The following is an 18,321-nucleotide window of genomic DNA, read 5'->3' as shown; positions in this document are numbered from 1 at the left end:
TATCAGGCGCGGTCGGGTAGCCTAGTGGTTAAAGCGTTCGCTCGTCACGCCGAAGACCCGGGTTCGATTCCCGACATAGGTAGTGTTTGAAGTCCATTTCTGGTGTCCCCCGCCGTGATATTGTTGGAATATTGCTAAAAGCGGCGTAAAACCATACTCACTCACTCACTCATGATGTATCAGGATATCTCGGACATTTATCAAAAGATATTTCCAAGAAATAAAATAATATCGATATTCTTACTATTGCAGATTTCGACTTGTCATAAAAAGCTTCAAATATCCCTTTTCTAGTGTCCCTGTTATCGACACACTGCCAGCCTAGATTTGTAAACCCGAACCAGTTTAGAGATACATCACCATTAAATCATGTTTCACCGTTTCCTATTACTTTGTTAGTTGAAAAACAATCCTATTCAAAAACCTTCTCGTGGCGAGCTTCTCGCGTTGTGATTCAGTTAATACAGGTAAAAGTCATAAGTCATCAAAATCCAATATATGTTTACACAAATCCTCTAATGCAAACAAACCTCACCGATCAGATAGCGATTCTGGCAAACAGTTTTCCGTGGCGGGCCGGCTAATTGTCGAGTTTACAAGTTTAAATCCACCGCGATTACACTGACAGAGAAGATAAATGCCTTGGGTCGTAACCGCCCTCCATAGCACCACAGTGCGGCACTTGTAGGGGAGAGGGTGAGGAGTGAGCGTTCCTCCAGTGCCCCACCCACTCCCGGCAACACCCTCACTACACAAGCCACTCGGCTGAACTCACTACCCAAACATACCAAGTCCATTGCGCCAGGTTCTCAGGATAGGAAAGCTTGAACTGACAAAGGGGCGTTTCCTCCATGACTATCCGTATAAGCTTCCAGAACGATGGTTTTGTTGAAACTTGGAAAGTTTATAAAAAATCGATTATTTTGTGATTATTTAGACAATTAACTCAGTATGAAGGAGGTACAGTAAAGTCTCGTTAATCCGACACTCGTTAATCCGACAATCGGCTTTATCCGACACTAATGATGGGAACCGATTAAATCAGTGCTATTTAGACCCGTATATTAGAAATAGGTTAATAACAAATAAAACATGTTTAGCTCAAAGCTAATTAAATACGAACAGAAAATTAAACTGGGAAGCAATTTCATTATTTGTACAATGGGTGCACCTCGAGTAGAAATAAGCTGAAGCTGTATGGTGGCATAGACATATATATTAATATCTTTGAAACAGTGAAGGGAAGATGACTGTATATAATCCCCAACTATATATTTCCATATTCATAAACAATCAATATATGATGTTCATTTAATGTTTTTTGTCTTGTCAACAGAAATATTTTGTTTGACAGACTGGTTTGAAAGAGAAACTGACAGTATGGAAACCAAAGTTTCTATTGTGTAGGTGCGAGAGATGCTGGTAGTTGGTTATGGCTGCTTGATGTATCTATCTATTCTTTACATCTAATGTTAACGTTGTAAATTTCCTAATTTTTTATGAAATTTAAAATGCACACTTCTTTAAGAGTGGTATTTGTTGACAAACCATTGTCCCCGTGAAGATCCCAGTTGGAATAGGTATTCGTCAACCTATGCTAGCTGTAACAGGCGACAATGCTTGTATTAAGAGGCGACTAACGGGATCGGGTGGTCAGGTTCTCTGACCTGGTTGATGAATGTCATCGTATCCCAGCTGCGTGGATCGATGCTCATGACATCACTCACTGGATTGTCTGGTCCAGACTCGATTATTTACAGATCGCCGTCATATAGCTGGAATATTGCTGAGTGCGGGGTTAAGCACACAAACAAACACAAACAAACACAAACCATTTGCTGAATCTAAACATGATCATAATATAACCCTGTCTATTGATTTTCACACAAGAAACATGACTTAAAGGCTGCAAGAACTTTGCCTGGTGTTTCAATCTGAAGCAGCATTCTCTACTACATGTGACCACGCCTCTCGTTTTCCACGTAGTCACACCTCGATAACCCGGACAGTTCACTTTCAATAGAAATCGTCCGGTTTAAATAATCATTTTACGGAATAATGTCAGAGTATACATGTAAGCGTTTCCAGCAGTAATGGTCCGAAAAGCGGGGTTTTCGGATTAACTAGGTTTTACTGTATATGCACCCCACTATCCAGACATCTTACTGTTACACATAGTTATAATCCGAGGCAAAGATCACACAAAGGTGACACACTTTATTTAACAGTGTTGCATGAAAAAGCTTGACCACTGTCTTTGTTTGTTGTTTAACGCCGCACTCAGCAATATTCCAGCTATATGACGGCCGTCTGTAAATAATCGAGTCTGGAACAGACAATCTAGTGATTGACAACATGAGCATCGATCTACGCAATTGGGATCGATGACATGTATCAACCAAGTCAGCGAGCCTGACCACCCGATCCCGTTAGTCGCCTTTTACGACAAGCATAGTCGCCTTTTACGGCAAGTATGGGTTGCTGAAGATCTATTCTACCAAGGAATCTTCACTTGACGACTGTCACTTTATTGTGAATGGTTCCAGTTGACAAATAATGCAAAACTTCTTTGTTTAGTTTCTTATCACCGGTTAAAGGGACATAATTGTCTAGTTGTTAATCTTGACAGAAGTTTTTTAATTTTTAATTACCTGACCATGATTTAACTTTGGACGAAAACTTTAACATATGACACCATCCAAGTTGTGGCATGAAAACCATTACCATGTTTGTATGGAAACTATTATATCTACCCTCGAATTAAGTTTTTCATATCGGGTCCAATTACAGCAAAAGTGCACACGTCCTTGCTATAGTTAAAAAATCAGACCAATCATCTTACTTTGTTAGTAACTATTCTCCCGATTTAATAAACTAGAAGACAAACTGCATTATCAGGGTTTCATCAACGTACAAATAAGGGGACCTATGAAGGTCCGGGTAAAATTGTTCTTCAGCAACCCATGCTTGCCGTAAAAGGTGACTATGCTTGTCGTAAGAGGCGACTAACGGGATCGGGTGGTCAGGCTCGCTGACTTGGTTGATGCACGTCATTGTATCCCAATTGCATAGATCGATACTCATGATGTCAATCACTGGATTGTCTGGTCCAGACTCGATTATTTACAGGCCGCCGTCATATAACTAGAATATTGCTGTGTGCGGCGTTAAATAGCAAACAAACAAAAAATAACAGTATTTTAAAATCAGACATATTTTATGTATGGAAGACTCATACACCTGAAGTTCACACACAATCAGTTACGACATATTGCACACAAGTAATCAGCTGACAGTGGTAGACAACTTCACGGGTTCTCTGGCACAGTCAGTCACGTGATACTCCAATCACATCATCAGCTCTTCATCAGGGTATCCAGTTCTTTCTCCAACTGTCGCACTACCCTATTGTTCATGAACAGCAGGGACCCTTGGGGGAGGAACCGGCTGAGAACAAGCCCTACCCTGTCCGTCCTTAGCCCAACGTCGGTCGGCTGGGTGAGGACGCGCACGTGCTCCTGCAGATAATGGATAAGCAGTCTCAGAACCGATTCCGCCAGTAGCCGATTTTCTGTGGTATCACACACCAACGCGAACCCGGTGTACCCTGCCCCCAGCCACGTCACGAACTGCTCGGAATCTGAATTCAACAATATATGTCCTGTTTCTAAATCTGGAGGCGTATCGTCGTTTCCGAGTCTCAAGATGTCTTCTTCAACAGACCTGTTTGACAGCGCTCTACGGAACTGGTATTCCGAATGAACCCTATCTGCGATTTGTTGTCGCTGTTTTCGCCTCCCTGATCGGACTTCGGCCGATGTTGCACCCTCGTCTACTATGTCCGTGTCATACGGGACAAACTGCTTGTAGTATATAATTTTACTCGACCCTGGCAACAAAGTGTTGATTATGAACGTGTAAACCATTTTGTGTGCTAAATCTCTCACAGCTGGAATCACTGGGCAGTTACATGTTCAACTGCGTGAAGTTGTCGTTGGGCGGCGGAAAACCCGGAAGCGAATGTGTGTTTACATGAAAAACGAGAGTGACTTCCCTTGGGTATATTTGGCGGGAAATACATATTTTCCACATCGCCATACATACGTCTTGGCTGTACGGGTTTACGTTTACAGTACAACACTTATTTTGGAAAATGAAATAAAAGAATCAGGTACAGATACATCATAATTAAATTTATCTTCTTAATCTGTTTTAATTGCATGTTATATATATTTTGGATAACTTAAGCACATATTTTATTGTAGATAGCGGAAGTACATGCTATAGTTTGGATAGCTGAATTAAATAAATACAAATATTTTTACTTTCAAACATTTTCTGAGATATTGACTATTGCACTGCTATTAACCATTGATTCTGACATTAAGGAATATTACTAGTCCTTGTTTTGGCCTTCGTGTAAATATAAACAGTCGGCCGCAGAGCTCCAGATAAGCTGCTTATCTGCGTAAAATACGCATCAGAAATGCAGAAATACGCAGTAAAATAAACTCCAAGCGTATCAAATACGCGACGAACATTACAGATACGCTACAAATTTAAAACTTGTGCGTATCATCAAAATATTGTGAAGTAACCCTGCGTATTCGATTAGCAAATCAGCAACTTATTTTCAAATTATAAACGGGCATTCCGTCAACCTTGCCAAACTCCAAGATGACAGTTACATCATGATCATTTGCCATCACACTTTCTTGTGGAAGTATCGTGGTGTTTTTGAGTCCTATAAAGCTCTCGAACCCACACGAAACCAGTTTGCAGGGACTAGATGAATAGTGTTTTTGAATATTTAACTTAAATACCCACATGTGTAAAAACTAGTGGGTAACAGAAATTTGAATACCCAGATAGAATTACTGATACCCAATGATTTTAAAATGCATGGGTAAAATACCCACAACACCAAAAGCTTATCTGGAGCTCTGAGTCGTGCAGATGAACGTATATCCCATGTTTGATGTTTTATTATAATGTATTATGAATTTTGAAAAATGAACATTTTATTATAATGTATTATGAATTTTGAATAATATCGTAATCGTAATTAAATATTTATCTCAATCTATTCGAGTTTCTTGGGTTGTTCCATTGTATGAAATAGGTAACAGACTAGGGATTAGCAGTGCCATGGACCGTGAACTTTGTTGTCTTAAGCTGTAGGGGAAATGGGATGTAGGGGTTTTGGGAGGTTACCGTTTGATGGTGGCTAAAACTGAAACAAACAAGAAATGGTTATTCAATGGTGGTGTATTTGATACGGGTATCTTTAGCGATATTACAAGAATCATATCAGAGACTATCTCACAACAGGTGGCGTCCACTTGACGTCTCGAGGAACACTGGGTCCACAATTTCACAAAACACAGTAACTAACAGAGTGAAGTGTGAATGTTTAATTGATACTTTCTTTTGCCCAACAGTTTGTCTGTTTATTATGCATGTGATGAAAAACATACCAGTCTTCCTCAAATACACTACAGTAAACTACGGTTATAACGAACACGCTTATAACGAACTGACTGATATAGCGAACCTATTTTTTAGTCCCGGCCATTTGTTGTATATATGCTGTTTATATGCTTATAACGAACTACCGTTATAACGAACTAAAATAAGTGGTCCCTTTGAGTTCGTTATAACCGTAGTTTACTGTATGTTTTTAAATTAATACATGTCAGATAAGTAAGTAGAATATTAAAGACGAATTGACCGAGTCCTTATAAAAATCTCATTTTTGTCCAGTCTCTCTATGATATAAATGTGTGTTTTTTTATGAAGAAAAGCCAAAATTACCTCTCTTTTTTGCGGATTCAGCTCTTGGATGGCTTCCTCCTCGTCATCACCTCGGATGGGACGGTGCTGTATGTATCAGACAACATCTTGCAGTATCTCGGCTTTAACCAGGTACGGATAATTATACATACGTGGCAACACTTTGCAAGCCTAGCCCTATATTCATGGCAAGATATCTTTGAGGCGCTGTTTTACCATTTATTCCCTATTTTATCATATCAGTAACTCATTATCGATATCATAAGGTCGATATTTATATATCAGCAAATGTATACATTGATAGATATCACTAAATCATTTTAGATATCACCCTTTAAACGTACCCATTGATATCTAAAATCGAGAAATAAATAAATGTATTTGTTTTACACTGTATATAACCTGATCAACAAGATTGCTGTCTGTCACGTCTTTGCATTAAACTCTATGAATATATTTCTTTGAGCTTGTGTGTGACTTTCTAAACTATATATTTTGCGAATGTAGCACCCCTATTCTACAAGGGAGCAGATACTGTGAACAGAACAATTAATGATATCACACATTCGAGTTATTGATATCTATGCTATTCAGTATTATTTTAAGACATCACCAATTTTTAATATCCCAAATTCGATTATAAGATATCATAAAATGACTTCTTTATTTCAACGAATCAAATTTGTGATATCAATAAATATTTGATTATATTAAAAAGTATCTTACATCATAAAATCTATTTTTGAAATATTATTTTATGTATTTTGTTGATATCAATATATGAAATATTGATTTTGAAACATGGGATAAATATTGAAACGGCGCCTATCAACTCTTCCAGAGAAATTAATTCCTGTTTGTTTGTTGTTTTACACTGCAGTGTAGTTAGCCCAAGGACAGACAAACTTGTGGCTGAAAGAATAGGAAAGGTGGGGTACGATGTCCGAAAATCTGATCCCATTTAGCTTACGACCTGGATAGTTAGCCCTGAATCCCTCATCTTCCCGAGGCAAGGGAGTTATACCCCCCATCACACCAAACTAGTTCGTGAAAATGTTGTCGCACGGGCTCCAACTGTGTATGAACGTAGTGGACGTAGTAGCAACTATTGACAGTCTTTTTACGAACTTCATGGACGGGCTCGGACGGGGAGGGTGCTCTAGAAATATGATTCTGCTCAAAAGTTTATCCCCTCCACCCCGTTCTGCAATTAGTCGGATTGACAACGTACTTAAGACGAGAAAGACGTATAACGAACGGAATTTCCGTACTTCGAACCTACTAGGGACGTGTTACGACGTGGTGCAGAACGTGTGCACACCGACCGGGTCGACTTCTCTTTGAAGGCATGATGTGTACAGCTCGGAGCCCTAAACTTGAATGAAGACTGGCTACAACGCGCTCGGTATCCATAGGACATCCGGTTTGTAAACTGCCGTGCAGATTTCGGTCGATTGCAGGATTTGCAAAGCATGTCTACCGCCAACACGGCGTCGACAGATATTTGACAAATCTTTTCATATTTTCAATCAAGGCGCTCACGTGATTTGATGCACTTCGCGAAGTAAGACCCGTTTTATCGTGACATATATTTTGATTATCGATCAGATCGTCTCTTCTGGGCGCCGCCGTTTTGTTTGAAGCAAATGCAAGAAATATGAGAGGTTGAATCTGATTGGTCAGTAGGAGGAACATAGGAGGGACATAACTCGTCATAACCACTGGTTGCGCTATGATCGAGCCCAGAAATTCCAGCCTAGTTCGGCAAGGGTGGAAACTGGGCTTTTAGCGTCAGTTAACTCCCTTGCCTCCGGAAGATGGGATCAGTTGGTCAGACACGGTGATGTGGGCCTTCAATAGTAGACCGTTGAAACATACCTGTTTTCATTGAGCTTCATCATATCATCCAACGATTTGTTTTCTTCATTTACACTGAAACCTCGTTAACTGGACAGGATCTATGGATAACATGACATGTATTCAACTGTACCCATAACCAGCTTCATTCTTTTCAGCTTTAAAACTTTCAACACCTGGAACATATTTTCAGCCCTATTGATTGTCAATAAAACTGTTTAAATCAGTCAAGCATTCGATATATAGTTGGTGATAGTTTAAAAAATATGACAGCCTACCTTCCCTTACCAGAACATTAAATATTCGGTCACCTCTCCTTATCCTCCATGTCGATGATTAGACATACATGTTTGATATGTTCGACAACGATACGGGTGAAAATAGTTACACGTATTTTGACAGGTTGACCTCATGCACCGGTGTGTATACGGCGTTATCCACCCAGATGACCATCAAGAGGTCAAGGTCGTCCTGGAACACACGCTTGGGCCAATACAGCTGCAGACGACATCCGGGGTAAGTAGGGAGATGTCAGCAATAAACAGTTATTCCAGGATACACAAACTACCAATGGTTTTACGCCGTTGTAGCAATATTCCAGCAATATTATCAGAAATGGGCTTCACACATTGTACCCATGTTGGGAATCGAACCCGGGCGTTCGGCGTCGTCAGCGAACGCTTTAACCACTAGGCTACTCTTCCGCCGATTAAGAGGCAGAATTTGTTTGAGATAGACTATTGTTTTTCTAAAAACTTCCACTCCTTCTCTGAAACGCCAAATGGTCGGCTCCAATCACATCATTAATTAGCATGATATTTCAGGAGTCCGCGGACAAGGATGCTGAGGTGACGGAGAAACCTGACACGTGCAAGCCGGTGTCCTTCCTGTGTCGGATGAAGTGCTTCAACGGGACGTCAGCGGGGTATCTGGTAAATAGCACAGGGACAAGCATAGACAGTTAAATACAGTGAAACTTCGTTAATCCACAACATACCCAATTATATCGTCCGGATTAACGAGTAATATTCCATTTGCTTCTTTCGCTAAATGAACGCAAAGTCTCCACGTTTTATCATACAAAGCCTCCACGTATTACTACACGTTTTATCTTACAAAGCCTCCACGTATGACTACACGTTTTATCATACAAAGCCTCCACGTATGACTACACGTTTTATCTTACAAAGCCTCCACGTATGACTACACGTTTTATCATACAAAGCCTCCACGTATTACTACACGTTTTATCTTACAAAGCCTCCACGTATTACTACACGTTTTATCATACAAAGCCTCCGCGCATTACTACACGTTTTATCTTACAAAGCCTCCACGTATTACTACACGTTTTATCATACAAAGCCTCCACGTATGACTACACGTTTTATCATACAAAGCCTCCACGTATGACTACACGTTTTATCATACAAAGCCTCCACGTATGACTACACGTTTTATCATACAAAGCCTCAACGTATGACTACACGTTTTATCATCCAAAGCCTCCACGTATTACTACACGTTTTATCATACAAAGCCTCCACGTATTGTCATACAAATCCTCCACGTATTATCATACAAAGCCTCCACATCAAATAAGTTCTATAATCGTTCATATTGAATGAAAATTATGCAATGTATTTTAATGGTAGCACAATACATATATTAAGATGACAACAGTCTCATTTGCATATTACGTTATATACAGCCAGTAAACATCGTGAGATTCATTCCATATCAATCCTTGACAGAAGATGCACTGCTCTGGGAAGGTGGAACATCTGGCTGAGCTGTCCAAGTCCAACAGAACATCCTGCCAGATTCTGTTCCTGTTCTGTCACCCATTCATGATCAACACGACGGAAGTGGACCAGGAGCTCAAGCAGAACGTCTTCTGGTCCAAGCACGACCTTGACCTCTCAATCAGAGAAATCGATAAGAAGTAATGCAGGTTCCTCATCTTCTGTTTGTTGGTTTGTTTGTTTTTGGTTGGTTTACGCCGCACTAACCAATATTACAGCTGTATGACGGCAGTTTGTAAATAATCGAGTCTTGACAAGACAATCCTGTGATTGGCATCATGAGCATCGATCCACGCAATTGGGTTACGATGACATGCTTCAACCAAGTCAGCGAGCCTGACCACCCGATCCTGTTAGTCGTCTCTTACGACAAGCATAGTCGCCTTTTACAGCAAGCTAAGGTTTTAACATGGTATAACCCAATATGGTAACAAGAACAATGTGCATGTCCATGCCTTTATCAACAATATGTTTGGCGAATGTTACAGAGCGCTTCCCGTGATTGGTTACACCAGCCCAGAGATAGAAGGTCGTTCTTTCTACTCCCTCATCCACCCAGAAGACATCGCAACATGCGCAGCTTGTCACAGGCAACGTATGTAGTGTCCTTTGTTCATTAGAAACACGTCATCGTAGCATGCGGGGGGGGGGGGGGGGGGGGGGGCGGTCATGGCAGTTCCAGCTAGTTCGATGGCTCAGGGCAGTTCCAGCAAGTTCGGGGGCTCAGGACAGTTCAAGCAAGTGCGGTGGCTCAAGGAAGCTCTAGCAAGTTCGGCCCCTCATGGCAGTTCTAGCAAGTTCAGAGGCTCAGGGCAGTTCTAGCAAGTTCGGTGGCTCAGGGCAGTTCTAGCAAGTTCGGTGGCTCAGGGCAGTTCCAGCAAGTTCGGGGACTCAGGGCAGTTCTAGCAAGTTCGGTGGCTCAGGGCAGTTCTAGCAAGTTCGGTGGCTCAGGGCAGTTCTAGCAAGTTCGGTGGCTCAGGGCAGTTCTAGCAAGTTCGGTGGCTCAGGGCAGTTCTAGCAAGTTCGGTGGCTCAGGGCAGTTCTAGCAAATACGGTGGCTCAGGGCAGTTCTAGCAAGTTCGGTGGCTCAGGGCAGTTCTAGCAAGTTCGGTGGCTCAGGGCAGTTCTTGCAAGTGGAGTTGCCACATGGCTATAGCTAGCTCGCCACACCGAAAGCCCGGGTTCGATTCTCCACATGGGTACATTGTTTGAAGCCTGTTGATGGTGTCCCACACCGTTATATGTTTGGAAAATGCTAAATGCGGCGTAAAACCCAACTCACTCACTCACTCTAGACAGTTTGAATCCGACCCCTGAGATGAATAAAGCCATTGCAAATTGCATCAGGGATAATTTTGGACACTCATGCGTCAAATTTGGAAATGTCCTCCACATGTCTACCAGCTTTATTGAAGCCTTGAATGTTGTAGCCGTGATCAAACAACTTTTGAGCAAGTGTCGTGTGATTCCCTTTGAAATTTCCACAGAAAGAGCATGCTCGATTGCAGAAAGTAGAAAATGTACACACCAAAGGATGGAGCTGTTGGAATTTTGCCCGGTTTATAAGTTGAAGTCATCCTTCTTGTCATTAACTCTTGTGGATAGCCACTCAGATGACACACGTGAGGCGGTGTCACTGGTTTCGTAGATTTTTAACTCGGGTGGGTAAATCGGTGGAAAGGAATTGGCCTTTATACCCTTAGTGAACGATATCAGACCACATGTTCCCGTGATTTTTTAGGTGAATGATTGACTTGCCTTTGCATGTGTTTGTGACTGGTGCATTCGCTCACATTTTTCGCGAACACCTGGTATCATCACTATCTGACAGCAACTGTATGATATGGTCGGAATCCTTACAATGGAATTTTGACAGAGATTTCTTAGGATTATGGGAGGGGTTTTGTCATTTATATTACAACATAGTGGCCTTTTGTATTAATGTATCTGTAGTCGCGTTGAAAACAAATACACGAGCCTAGCGTTACCCTCTTTACCCCGGCAGTGACGGACAGCAGTGACGTGCAAACCTTGTACTTCCGCCTGCAGAACAAACATGGCGGCTGGGTCTGGCTTCAGAGTCGCGGCAAGGTCATCTCGAAAAACTCCAAGAAGTTCTCCATCGTCTTCTCGCATTGTCCCGTCAGGTAACATTAAACCCCTGTATCCCAGACTGTAGTCATACACTTATATCGGGCCACCTCCATGGTCTAGTTGAAATGGAGCGTCTGCCGGAGAGCGAAACGAAGGGGGTTCGGTACCAAAAGACGTTGAAATATGGTACTTGTTGTTACCCTGACTGGCGCTCGGCATAAAGGGGATTAAACATGAATGTATATTCTGTTAGTACACTGTGTCTGAGTTGGGTAACTATGTTAAACTGCGGCATGGTATCTCAGTGGGCTAGCTCTATAAAACCGGCATTAGTCCGGACTTGTACAAGCAGCCATACCTACCCACCCACCCACACACGTGCATGCACGTGTGTATATAAGTGTAATAATCTTGAATGCATCGTTAAACCCAATTTCACCTCACCTCACCACCTCATATATCTGTCACTAGCAACCTCCAAAAACAATTAGACACTTCCAATGTTAACAACTCCATAATAAGGGGCGGTGGGGTAGCCCAGTGGTGAAAGAGTTCGCTCGTCACGCCGAAGACCCGGGTTCGATTCCCCACATGGATATAATGTGTGAAGCCCATTTTATGGTGTCCCCCGCCGTGATGTTACTGGAATATTGCTTAAAGCGGCGTTAAACAATACTCACTCACTCACTTAATACCGATGACAGACGTTCCTGCTTGTTCGAAATTGACTACACTACACAGTGCAAATTAAGTTACATGTAATATTAGTAACTGACTGGAGATGAAAGCTCAAAATGTGAATTGTACGTTTCAGATAAAATGCCTATGTTCGTATGGTAAAGTGACCACTCCGATAGACGAGTGTTTCACAACTTACAATAATTTAGTTTATTTCTTCTGTTTGTTTATGCCTAGAACTGAATATATATTATAGTCACCAAGAATAAGTCCCAGTATATTGTTTGTCGTAAGGGGTGGTAAAATTAGATCGGGAGGTCATAGTTTGTTGATAGAGCGTCATCACACCTCGTAAGCGTGCTCATAATATCTGTCACTGGTTTGTTTGGTCGAGACTATCAGTTACAGGCCGCGATGACATAGTTGGAGACTTTTTGAATGCAATATAATATAGATAAAACAAACAGATCCTTAAGTGTTTTATTATCTATGACAAGATCAACAGTTTATCAAGCGCCGGTTGGTTAGAATATCTGACGTAATATTAACTCTTTGTTCTATTCCAACGACGACACATAATAGGAACAATATTCAAGGGAATTATGGGAAAGCTTAGGTCGGTTGCGAACCCTTCGGCCGAAGATATGAATCTTTCCGCGGCAACGGTGGTAACTGACTTTAAAAGTCCAGTTTCAACAGTTTCCACGGTAGACCCGTGAAGATCCGGGGTAGAATTGGTCTTCAGCCACCCATGCTTGCCGTAAAAGGCGAATATGCTTGTCGTAAGAGGCAGCTAACGGGATCGGGTGGTCAGGCTCGCTAATGCACCGTATCCCCATTGCGTATAGTTGGAATATTGCTGAGTGCGGCGTTAAACAACAACCAACCAACCATTGTCCCTCGGTCCCTGGGGTGGCATAGGTTGATATACCCTGACTACCTCTATGTTGGCTTATATTCCCTGAGCCCGAAGAGCTATCTATGTTAGTTTGAACTAACAAGCCTCGAACTATATTAGTTTAAACTATCATCAACCAATGTCCCACTTGAGATACAACTCATAATATAACACAACATTCATCCTAACATATGTTCGTTCTGTTTAGGGAGGAGGACAGCACGTATATTCAACAAGAATCAGTTCTCAGACAGCGTTACGCCATCAACGACCTCATGTGCCTGTCACACATGACTCAGTACGGCTCCTCCTGGAAGGACGGTCCGAGTATCATGGAACCCAGCATGAAGAGAATGTGCTTCCAGTCCAACCCAGGCACACAGGACGAGGCCTATGTGACGGTCCACAGTCTGTCGGGGGGGCCCTGCCCTTCCAGCTGGCACGCCCTATCGGACAGACACTCACCCATCCTGCCATCTAGCCACGTGGCACACAAGATCTCCCAGCGAGAAAAGCAACTTCAGTACCAGGAGTTCAAACGACGCCAGCAGGCTCAGGACCAGACGGCGTTCAAGATGATGCCTGATTGGGAAGATCAGGGTTATGATTGTGCCCAAGAGCTTCCCGCACCAAGAGGGCAGAACGCGTACCCCTGCTCCATAGACAATGGACACGATTCGTCCACGTGGCATACCTCGAGTGACTTACCCCAGAAGCAAGGATTTCAGTTTGGCCGATTCCAGCCACATGATGATTCGTTTCAAAGAAGCATGCTTCAATCTTTCTCTGGTCAGGGTTACAATTGTCCACCTTTCCAGGTGATGCAAGGCGTTCCGATGTCTGGGTATTACCCCCACCCACCGTATGTCCACAACATGCCGCCGTCCCCACCCCCGTCGCCCCAGCACAACCCCTACAACCTGGACGTCTTCCCTCGAAGAACGCCCCCGCCCCCGCCTCCGCCTCGACTTGTCCAGTTACAACACTCCCTCCGACGGGATCATGGGGATTCAAATAGGACATTTAACACCGCAAATTATTCGTGTTATCAGCAGAACTATGTTCCAGCGCCCTGTATTCAGGATTTGCAAAGAACGGCAGAAAAATATCTAGGTTACTGTGAATACCAACAAGGGACTTGCTCTCCACAGATGCAGCATGTGTCTCGGGAAGGTGTTGGGAATTGTAAGCCACAAAACAGCAGGCCCAGTCAAAGGGCTGTGGCGCCATATGAATCAACATATTCCTTACATAGTTCCATTAAGCCAAGTCCTTCGTCTAGTCAGTCATGCGCATATGCTGCAAGGTGTCGTGTGCAAAGCAATGAAAGGAGCCAATCGCAGGCTCAAGTTGAGAATCACATGATGATCGTGGAGCACGGACAGCCCGTGCATTCTAGAGGCTACATGGATCTTCCGTCTATTGGCAGCTTCCTGGAGTATCTAAATGAGGTGTGACAGTATCAACAGGTCCGTTGTGTTCACAAACTTTTGAAGGAAAATGCAGATGCATGGCAACTTAGAACGCCAACGACAAACATTCCTAAGGGTCTCCACAAACGTTTTTTTTATTATTTATGTGTTTGCTTGTTTCAAAATGTCATCATTGTTGTGCAAGAATCGTCCAGAAAAGTGTAACGTGATTACTTAATACTAGTCACGTGGTGACCAAAAAGGGGAGACAACTTGCCCAAAAGAGAGACATCCGTAAATGAAGACACTTTGTTTGTTTGTTGTTTAACGCCGAAGCAATATTCCAGCTATATGAAGACACTTAAACATTGGAATTGAACAATGTGTCTGTAATTATCGTTGACCATGCAGCTCGAGCAGCACTGGCGTGTAAGGCCGGAGTACATTATCACAATATTATTGTACATGTGACACTAATGATGTACGCCCACTTGACCAGAGCCTTTAACTCTGCTCTAACGTGTTGTTGGTGGCTTTAATGTAGAGGAGTGCACCCCCATCACCTCTTTGAGAGCATACTTTAACCATTCCATTCGAACATTTTATAAGTGATCGGATATCTTAAGAGGAAACCTATCACAGCACTACGACTAACTGAGATATATTTTTTTGTCAACAGAATTAAACCTAATTTGACTCAAATTGCCAAATCACATAATGCACAAAAGGCTGTATCTCTGCTTATTCGTGGTTTATTATAATAGATAGGAATTTCTGACCCCTGAATTACGTTTACTTTTTAACTCAGGGGTCAGGGACCAGTATAAGGGGGCTTCATTGTCTAACTTACTCTCCAGTGCTATGGGGGCACAGGTGGCCCAGTGGTCTAAGGTCAACAATCTGCGCCAAAAACAAGATCTTAGATTCGAATCCTAGCTTCGGACTTTCCTCTTCACACTGACACGCCATGATTTAACTAGAATACTGTTCAAAGCGGCGATAAATGTAAGTTCGCCGTTGAAACCAACCACGTGTATAATTAACATGTGTCACGTTAATAAAATATATGCATTTTTCATGTATAGGTTCTGTTAAAATATCTATATACACATGTTCTTATAAAAAGAACGCACAGCCAAAACTTAACACATCTTCCCGAGGCAAGGGAGCTAACTGACTATAAAAGTCCAGTTTCCACCCTTGGCTGCAATTATGGTATTATATGTTGGCTGGACTAACGAGTCTATGCATAGTCCAATCAAATTCGCGTAACGAAATCGATATCCGGTTCGTGCAGATTTCTGTCGATTGCAGGATTTGCAAAGCATGTGTACCAACAACTTAATTTAAAACGTCAACAGATACTTTCCAAATCTTTTCATGTTTTTAATCAAGGTTCTCACGTGAGTTGATGTTTCCTACAAATCGAGGCAACAAATTCCCAAGATGTCATTTGACTTACATTTACGATCGCACGAAAAGGTGGAAATCTAACTTTGATGTAAGGTTGACAATTTTTAGAAATATGTTTATTAATTTCATTTATTACTTTTTTTAAATTTACTTACAATTTGCTTGAAACATCTTTATTTGCTCTTTGACATGTCCCCATGTCCGAGATTATTTTAATTTCAACAACATTGCGGGAAATAGTTAATAATTTTTAATCTATTGATAAAATATGATAGATTGAAATGAAATATTATTTTACTGACTTTGTTTAATACTGAAGATTTAATAAATGAATTATGTGACAGGTAGGTTCATGAAACTATATTTTATTTTGATGTGACTACGGTATTGGCGGTACAGGTCTGCGGTGTTGGAAGAGGCAGCGAGCGGAGTATTTTGAGGCTGGACCCTGTTTCACCAAGCAGTCTGTGTTGTGATTCATTTACCAAGTTCACAGCCTAAAATAAACCGCAGGCCGTAAGTGCCTGCTTAAATTTAAAACTATCAGTCCGAGAACAAATCTGGCCTACGGGCTGATGTCTATGTCGAACAGTGCTTGCATTTGCTTCAAACAAATTGGCGGCACTCAGTGAAGACCATCTGATCGATGATCAAGATGTATATTGTAATAAAACGGGTCTAACCTCGTGAAGTGCATCAAATTACGTGAGCACCTTGATTAAAACATTTGGAAAACATTTGTCAACGCCCATTTGGCGGTACACATGCTTTGCAAATCGACCGAAATCGACCGAAATGAAACACGTTGAACTCTTTGTTGTAAAATGTAACACCATAATTCCAGTCTAGTTTGGCAAGGTTGAAAACTGGACTATTACAGTCAGTTAACTCCCTTGTCTGAGGAAGATGATTTCTTCTGATTAGACGCACATATTAACTTTCATTCCACAATGAATTCGGAAATTAATTGATTCTGATTTATCATTCAGAGGTTATCAAATCACAATAAACCACCTCTGATTGAAACAGACGATTTGAAACATGACACATTTTATGGACAAGTTAGGATTTAGGTTTATACAGGATAGGATTAATGTTTACACAAGGTAAGATTAATGTTTACACTAGGAGGGATGCCAATGAGATTAACAGAAGAGAAGTCAATTACGTACAATAAAAGTGCAGTGATGGAGCTTGGAGTTATTACAAGGCGCTGACTATGGTGACATTAATCATAAGGCAATCAAGATGCCCATTAGTGGTTAGTGATAGGATTACGTCACAGTAGAGACGGGTAGGTCAATGGCCTGGTCTCAGGTAATGGCTTGGTTTTAGTGTTCAGTATTCGCCTGACAAAGAGGCAAGAGTGAGTGAGTGAGTTGGGTTTTACGCCGCTTTTAACAGTATTCCAGTTATATCACGGCGTGTCAGCTTCATGTGGGAGGAAAGCCCGAAGTGATGCAGGTCTCAGACGTTTACCACTTCGGTGAAACCCATGAGCACGGGTATGGTGCTGACAAACCTAGAAACATAATTGGGGCGAACCAGGATTCATAGGTTTCTGACGTACCCAAGGGACGCAACTCTGCACAGCGAATCGCGGCGCCTTAGACGACTGGGCCACCCGTGCCCCCCTGTGCAGGATGAACGTGTAAGGTTTACAAATCATGTGCAGCATATCGTGATGAGAATAAAGACATTGTGGTAACACTTGACAGATTGTTAGTTTTGTCTTTGGAAACATCTCTTCTTAACATACTTACTTTACACGTTTCGCGTTTCTTTTGGGTGTGAGTATATGTTATATTAAAAAAAACACTCAGTTGAAATTCTTTATACACTGAGACAGATTCAAGACAATGATTACAAGAAATCATTGTGGTACCAACCACTTAACATGCATGACAAATCCCCATCCCAGAATATCAAACAGTCAAACATAATCGGGGCGAACTCGGGACGCAACTTTGCACAGCGAATCGCGGCGCCTTAGACGACTGGGCTACCCGTGCCCCCTTACCAGGTTAGAACAGTCTCAACATTTTATGCTGAATCTACAGATGATATCCTATGTTGGATCATACACGTACAGATTACACTTGTGTTAGGATACAGTCACTTGACATATGATGAAAACACTCACAAAACAGCTCACTGTAGCGTAGTCTTTGAAACCAAAGCGTTTGAGCGTCTTCTTGGCATTTGTTCAACGGTCGAAATCACAAATATTTCCGAAACCTCTCAAATTACTGTTTTTTACTATTGTGATATGGACGGTCCTATGATATTATTTTGACCACAATGTGATGTAGAAACACATCCTTGATTTCAGAATTTCCCTTAAAAAGGCATTGAACTACATTTCGTATAT

General features: G+C 41.8%; 2 protein-coding genes across 2 annotated transcripts in view; one reads left to right on the top strand and one right to left on the bottom strand.

Annotated features, from left to right (window-relative positions):
* LOC124149175 (neuronal PAS domain-containing protein 3-like) overlaps window positions 1-17,397 on the top strand; it is a 38,061-nt gene extending 20,664 nt beyond the window's left edge. Inside the window, exons 4-10 of the mRNA XM_046520581.2 lie at window positions 5,836-5,925; window positions 8,053-8,166; window positions 8,475-8,582; window positions 9,405-9,595; window positions 9,944-10,050; window positions 11,461-11,602; window positions 13,334-17,397. Of these exons, the coding sequence (XP_046376537.2) occupies window positions 5,836-5,925; window positions 8,053-8,166; window positions 8,475-8,582; window positions 9,405-9,595; window positions 9,944-10,050; window positions 11,461-11,602; window positions 13,334-14,582 (2,001 nt within the window). The 3' untranslated portion in view covers window positions 14,583-17,397. The remainder of the gene's footprint in view (window positions 1-5,835; window positions 5,926-8,052; window positions 8,167-8,474; window positions 8,583-9,404; window positions 9,596-9,943; window positions 10,051-11,460; window positions 11,603-13,333) is intronic.
* On the bottom strand, window positions 3,199-4,027 carry LOC124149176 (AP-5 complex subunit sigma-1-like). Its single transcript, XM_046520582.2, has one exon. It carries the CDS (start codon window positions 3,924-3,926, stop codon window positions 3,357-3,359), a length of 570 nt encoding a protein of 189 aa, XP_046376538.2. The 5' UTR covers window positions 3,927-4,027; the 3' UTR covers window positions 3,199-3,356.
* Window positions 17,398-18,321: the final 924 nt, after the last annotated feature.

Source organism: Haliotis rufescens, unplaced genomic scaffold, assembly GCF_023055435.1.
Source record: "Haliotis rufescens isolate VD_foot unplaced genomic scaffold, xgHalRufe1.0.p SCAF_39, whole genome shotgun sequence".
Classification (NCBI taxonomy): Eukaryota; Metazoa; Mollusca; class Gastropoda; order Lepetellida; family Haliotidae; genus Haliotis; species Haliotis rufescens.
Note: the sequence above shows the minus strand (reverse complement) of the source record. Positions and strands in the feature narration are given on the sequence as shown.